Source organism: Nicotiana tomentosiformis, chromosome 9 (assembly GCF_000390325.3).
Source record: "Nicotiana tomentosiformis chromosome 9, ASM39032v3, whole genome shotgun sequence".
Classification (NCBI taxonomy): Eukaryota; Viridiplantae; Streptophyta; class Magnoliopsida; order Solanales; family Solanaceae; genus Nicotiana; species Nicotiana tomentosiformis.
The window spans coordinates 4,744,087-4,751,106 of record NC_090820.1 but is presented as its reverse complement, the minus strand read 5'-3'; the positions used below and the strand labels follow the sequence as shown (position 1 = coordinate 4,751,106).

General features: G+C 44.0%; 1 protein-coding gene across 1 annotated transcript; it reads left to right on the top strand.

The window, feature by feature from the left end:
• Positions 1 to 5,990: 5,990 nt before the first annotated feature.
• On the top strand, positions 5,991 to 6,500 carry LOC138899541 (uncharacterized). Its single transcript, XM_070186080.1, has 2 exons — positions 5,991 to 6,071; positions 6,198 to 6,500. Exons 1-2 carry the CDS (start codon positions 5,991 to 5,993, stop codon positions 6,498 to 6,500), a joined length of 384 nt encoding a protein of 127 aa, XP_070042181.1.
• The last annotated feature ends 520 nt before the right edge of the window (positions 6,501 to 7,020 follow it).

The window sequence follows — 7,020 nt, the reverse complement described above, 5'->3', positions numbered from 1 at the left end:
CGTAGAAGCGTGAATAGCCAGGGGAGCTGAGTCAGCAGAAGTGGCTTGGTGGCTCGCAGAAGCGAGTCCGTAGGAGCAGAGTAAGGGACCGCAGGAGCGGAGGAAGCCGCATAAGCAGTTATGTGGTCGCTTCTGCAACACCGTAGAAGCGATTAAGTTTCCGAAAAAGCGGAAGTGCTGGACATAACATTTAAAACAAGGGTTCGCGATTTGGCTTCATTTCAAACATTTTAAGATCGGGTTATGGCGATTCTGGAGAGGAATTTCGAGGGGTTTCTTGAGGTAAGTCCCTTTTGCTTATTTTTAATCAATAATCTTGTTTCCCCATATATATTTCTACCTAGTTGGTGTGTATTTAAGGTGTAACTTGGGAGTTTGAGGCTAGGGATTTGGAGAGTTTCATTTGGGGATTTAGGTGACGATGTTTTATCCAATTTTGATAAATTTGGTATGGTTAGACTGGTTGTTGAACGGGATTTCGTGTTTTGTGACTTTTAACGGATATAGAGAAGTGGGCCCGGGGGCCGGCTTTTGAGTCGAATTTTGAATTTTGATTAATAACTTAGTATTTTCTTATAGAGTTGATTCATTTAGACCGTGTTGGTTATATCAAATTGTTTATGGTTAGATTCGAGGCACTGGGAGGCCGATTCGCGAGGCAAGGGTGTGTTGGAGTAGAGATTTGTTCGTATTGAGTTAAGTAATTGTTCTAAATTTGGTTCTAAGGCTATGAAACCCCAGATTATGTATCATGTGTTTGGTTTTGAGGTGACGCACATGCTAGGTGACAGACATGTAGGCGTCTACCATAGGAATGGTGACTTGTCCAATTCCATGGAACTGTGTAGTTGAATAATCTATTGTTATCCATACATTTCCCATGTATTAGAGAAATTGAACTGGAAGTCATGTTAGAGATCATGTTTAGACCATGTGTTGACATTGCAGGGACCCCATAGGTCATGTACATGTTGAATTATCGGCTAAATTGTTGTTTTGTACTCAGTCAAAGTTTTATTTGCATATCATAACTCAGACTCTATTGTTCATTGTTGATACATCATATAATTTCTATTTGGGCTGATTTTCACGATTTTTCAGTGCCCAAGAGACTGGAGAGGGTGATGACTAAGTGAGGCCGAGGGCATAATTGTGAGGATATTTACGGGATCGGGCTGCACGCCACATCATGTTTTATTAATTTATGCCATGATTGGCTTGTTATAGCGCTTGGGCTGAAGGAGCACTCCTGAAGTCTGTACACACCCCCAGTGAGCGCAGGTACCTACTGAGTGCGAGTGCCGAGTGCTGAGCGACTAAGAGGAATGCGTGACTGTGAGGAATGAGTGATTGTGAGGTTGGAGGGAATGGGAGGACTGAGTGACTGCTTCTTTATGAGGATTCATTGACTTCATTATTGATGCACTTCAACTGTCATGTATCACTGTCTTGAACATTTTGAGAGATATTATCTTCTGTTTCAATTGGACTTGACAAGAATTCATTGTTTTGGTCTTAATTGTCTAATTGGAAGCATGTCTACCTTCCTATGTTGAGATTACAATAATTGAATTTTAACTGTGAAGCTCGTCACTACTTTCAGTTCTTTATTTAGTCTGGTTACTTAGTGAGTTGGTTGTACTCATGCTACACACTACATTTCATGTGCAGATCCAGGTATTTTCAGACACAGTGGGTGTTGATTTCTTCGCACATTTGATCTTTTGGAGAGTCCAAGGTAGCTGCTCAACATTTCGCAGACCTTGTTTTTCCTCCCCTAGCTTTTCACTTAATATATTTAGTTTCAGACTATTATAGATAGTATTTTCCAGACTTATGATGTATAGATGCTCACGTACTCTGTGACACCTCGATAGTTAGGAACTTTTGCGTTGTGTTTTTGTTAAAAGTGTTGGGAATATTTTGTAATGTCATCTTGCCTAGTACTACGTTAGGCGCCATCACGACAGGTTAGGATTTTGGGTCGTGACACCTGCTGTTGAGCCGGCCCTGGGAGATTTCACGTTTGCACTAGGATTTTAGGAGTTCATGGGTAGTATATTGTGATTCATGGATTCTGTGATGCATGTTGGTTTATTTTCTTCGGACCCAGCCACATCTCAGGCGGGAAGGGGAGTACAGACCCCTACCGCTCAGCGCATCAGGGCACGCTGCTGCCGTATATTAGACCCCAAGTGCATTACCTTTGGGCGGAACCAAACCAGTTGCTACGGATGTACCAGAGCCCGGACCAGATGTGATCGTCGAGCCGTATAAGTTGTTGGATAGATGGACTCGAACGCATCCTCCCTTATTTGGTGGTGAGCGGTATGAGCACCCCCAGGATTTTATTGTCTATTGTAGAGACATGCTGCACAACATGAGAATTTTGGAGTCCAACGGGGTGGACTTCATCATATTTAAGTTGGAGGGTATGGCCCGCAGATGGTGGCAGTCCTATCTTAGCAGACCAGCGGGTTCGCCTTCCTTGACTAGGGATCAATTCACATGTCTCTTTCTGGAGATATATATTCCACCCTCTCAGGGCAAAGAGCTACGGGGTCAATTTGGGTGGCTCCGGCAACGTCGATACCATGCACTTATGATATTGCTCACCGATGCAAAGAGAGTGCGAAGGTTTATTGTGGGCTTGCATTGTGGTATTCAGGTTACTATGACCCGTGTGGTGGAGATGGGAACTCTTTACGACCAGGTTATGGAGATAGCCTGCCTGATTTAGGGTATCAGCAACCAGAGCTGATTGTATACGACATGGGAGAAAAGGCATTGGCATTCTGGAGGATTCAGCGGTGCCTCATCTGGGGGCAGAGGTCAGTTCGTGAGGGGTCAGTCCAGCAGACCCACTTATTCAGCACCACCACCTTCTCGGGGTACCAGTGCGGCCCTATTTTAGTGTCATTCTAGAGAACTCCTACTGTCAACTGGCTATTCAGAGTTCTTCTAGTTGGCATTCAGGTCCCCAGGGTCAGACTCAAGGTCTATCATCTTTTGCACCGAGAGGTTGCTATAAGTAAAAGGAACTTGGTCACATGAGGAGATCTTGCCCCATGTTTCAGGGCAAGGCAGTGCAGTAGGCCCATCGGCCCATGATTACCCACCAGCTATCGCACCGGTCGTCTAAGCTTCCAAAGGCGAAGGGCAGGTGGGTAGAGTTCATCTTAGAGGTAGAGGCCCACCAGGCGGCACTCCATCTAGGTTCTATGCCTTTCCAGCCAAACCAGATGCAGTAGCTTCAGATGTCGTGATCACATGTATTATTTTGTCTATGGTAGGGACGCTTCAGCACTGATTGATCCGCAGGGCCTACCTATTCATATGTTTCTTCTATATTTTCTCAGTATCTTGATATCTCTCATGAGACCTTGGGTGCTCTTATATATGTGTCCAAACTAATGGGCATTTCTATTATTGTTGGTCGGGTTTACTGGTCCTGTATTGTGACTTTATGTGGTTATATGACTAGAGCGAATCTTCTTTTGCTCGACATGACCACCTTTGAGGCCATCCTAGGCATGGACTGGTTGTCTCCGTGTTGTGTCATTCATGATTTCCATACCATGACTGTTACCTTGGTAATGCCAGAGTTGCCTAGATTGGAGTGGAGGGGTTCATCTATCAGTGCATCTAGTTGGGTTATCTCTTTCTTGAAGGTTCGACACATGGCCGAGAAGGGTTGTTTGGCTTATCTGACTTATGTTTGGGATATTGCTACAGAGACTCCTACGATTGCCTGTGGTGTGGGAGTTATCCGATATGTTTCCTTCTGATTTACCAGGCATGCCACCAGATCGTGATATCAATTTTAGTATTGATTTTGCGCCAGGTACCCAGCCTATATCTATTCCATTGTACTGAATGGCTTTGAAAAAGTTGAAAGAGTTGAAGGAATAGCTTAAGGAGTTACTAACAAAGGGGTTCATCAAGCCGAGTGTGTCGCCTTGGGGGTGCACCGATGTTATTTGTGAAAAAGAAGGATGGATGTATGCGAATATGCATTAATTACTACCAGTTGAATAAATTTACCATTAAGAACAAGTACCCATTGCTGTGTATTGAAGATTTGTTTGACCAGTTGTAGGCTGCTAGGGTGTTCTCTAAGATCGACTTGAGATCCGGGTATTATCATCTGAAGATTCGTGCTTTGGATGTTCTGAAGACGCCTTTCCGGACTAGATATAGCCCCTATGAGTTTGTAGTAATGTCTTTTTGCTTGACTAATGCCCAGGCAACGTTTCTAGATTTGATGAACCGAGTGTCCAGTTCATATCTTGACTCATTTATCATTGTCTTCATTGATGACATATTGATCTACTAGCGTTGTACAGAGGAGCACGAGTAGAATTTGAGAGTTGTGTTTCAGACCTTGCATGAACAGAAACTATACGCTATATTCTCCAAGTGCGAGTTCTGATTAGATTCTGTAGGAATTCATAGGGCATGTTGTATAAGGTGAGGACATTAAGGTGGATCCCAGGAAGATCGAGGCAGTCCAGAGTTGGCCTTGTCCTACCACAGCGACCGAGATTAGGAGTTTCTTGGGGTTAGAAGGTTATGATCGTTGGTTTGTGGAGGGCTTCTCATATATTGCAGCACTTGTAACTAGATTGACCCAGAAGGATGATCTGTTACGATAGTTTGATGATTGCGAGGCGAGCTTTCAGAAGCTCATGACAACTTTGACTACATCACCAGTGTTAGTGTTGCCTTTCGGTTCAGGGATGTATACTGTGTATTGTGACACTTCACATATTGCCATGGGTTGTGTATTGATGAAGGAGGGGCGAATTATTGCATATGCTTCACGTCAGCTGAAGATCTGGAGGCATTATCTTTACGGGGTATCCTAAAAAGCTTACACTGATCATCATAGCTTGCAGCATTTGTTTAAGTAGAGGGATCTTAATTTGAGGCAGAGCATGTGGGTTGAGTTACTGAAGGACTATGATATTATCATTCTTAACCATCAGGGCAAGTGCCTTGAGCAGAAATAACGGGAGTATGTGTAGTTTGGCATTTATTTCAGCAGAGGAGAGGCTATTGGCTTTGTACATTTAGTCCTTATCTAACAGACTTGTGAGGTTGGATGTTTCAGAGCCCAGTCGAATTCTTGCATGTGTTATGGCTCAGTCTTCATTATTTGAGCAAAGCAAGGCTCGTCAGTATGATGATTTGCACCTTCTGGTTCTTAGACAGACGGTACTATGGGGTGGTGCCAAGGAGGTTACTATCGGCGAGGATAGTGTTCTGTGACTCCAGGTTCGCATATGTGTCCCTAATGTTGATGGCTGGAGGTAGAGGATTCTAAAGGAGGCATACAGTTCTCGATATTTTATTCATCTAGGTGCTACGAAGTTGTATCGTGACCTGAGGCAGTATTGGTGGCGGATGATGAAGAAGGACATAGTTGAGTATGTAGCGAGGTGTCTACATTGACAGCAGGTTAAGTATGAGCAACAGAGGCTAGGTGGCCTACTCCAGCAAATGGTTATACCGAAGTGGAAATGGGAGCGGATCACTATGGACTTTATAGTTGGGTTGCCGCGGACGTTGAGGAAGTTTGATGTCGTTTGGGTCATTATCGACAGGCTGACCAAGTCGGCACACTTTATTTTGGTTGTGACTACATACTCCTTAGGGAGATTGACCTAGATTTACATTCTGGATATTGTCTGGTTGCATGGTGTTCCTATTTCCATCATTTCGGATAGAGGCCCTCAATTCACTTTGCATTTCTAGACAGCAGTATAGAGTGAGTTTGACACCAGGGTAGAGCTCAGCACAGCCTTTCATCCGCGGACCGACGGGCAGTCGGAATGGACATTTCAAATTCTTGAGGATATGCTCAGAGCGTGTGTGATTGACTTCGGAGGACAGTGGGATCGATTCTTGCCTTTATCCTAGTTTTCGTATAACAACAGTTATCAGTCCAGCATCAAGATGGCTCCATTCGAGGCTTTATATAGTCAGCGATGTCGTTCGACATCGGATGGTTTGAGCCCAACGAGGCTAAGCTGTATGGAACTGACTTGGTGAAGGATGCCTTAGAGAAGGTAAAGTTGATTCAGAAACGGCTTCTCACAACACAGTCCCAGTAGAAGAGTTACGCGGATCAGAAGGTGCGTGATGTATCATTTACAGTGGGCGATACGGTTCTCTTGAAAGTCTCGTCGATGAAGGGTATCATAATATTCAAGAAGAAGGGCAAGCCGAGCCCAAGGTTAATTGGCCCATTTGATGTGCTGAGGCGAGTTGGGGAGGTTTCTTATGAGCTTGCTTTGCCTCCCAGACTATCGGGAGTTCATCCGGTCTTCCACGTGTCTATGCTCAAAAAGTACTATGCCGACAGGTCACATAAGTTAGATTACAGTACGATTCAGCTAGATGAGAGCTTGGGTTATGAGGAGGAGCTAGTTGCTATTGTTGACAAGCAACTTCGACAGTTGAGGTCCAAGAAGATTTCTACTCTAAAGGTCCAGTAGAGGGATGAACCAGTCAAGGAAGCAACTTGGGAGACAGAGGAGGACATGCAGAGCAGATATCCGAATTTATTCAACACTCCTCGTATGATTCTAGACCTGTTCGAGGATGAACGTTTGTTTAAGAGGTGGAAAATATAATGACCCGACCAGTAGTTTTGCTTTCTAGATCCCCGTTCCCCTAATTAAAACTCACTGTATGTGTGTTTACTGTTTTATGACTTGCGGGGATGGTTGTTTTAGGTTTGGAAGGGTTTGGGTTGAAATCAGAATACTTAGTTCCTTAATAGTGGTCTATGATGGTGAAGTTTGACTTGAGTCAATGTTTTTAGTAAACGACCTCCGAATCGAGATTTGATAGTTGCAATGGGTTCATATGATGATTTTGGACTTAGTCATGTGTTCGGATTGTGCTACAGGTGATCCGAGAGCATTTCGGCACTTAATGTTGGAAGTTGGTTCATTGAAGGTTTCCTAGTTCTTTAAATTTGATTTAGAGTAGACTTGGCAGTTATCGAGGCAC

Excerpts from the sequence above, each read along its gene's own strand:
- LOC138899541 (XM_070186080.1), top strand. The coding sequence starts at position 5,991 with ATGTCGTTCGACATCGGATGGTTTGAGCCCAACGAGGCTAAGCTGTAT. Across the intron at positions 6,072-6,197 it reads TGAAGGATGCCTTAGAGAAG|GGTATCATAATATTCAAGAA; the intron begins GTAAAGTTGATT and ends TCGTCGATGAAG.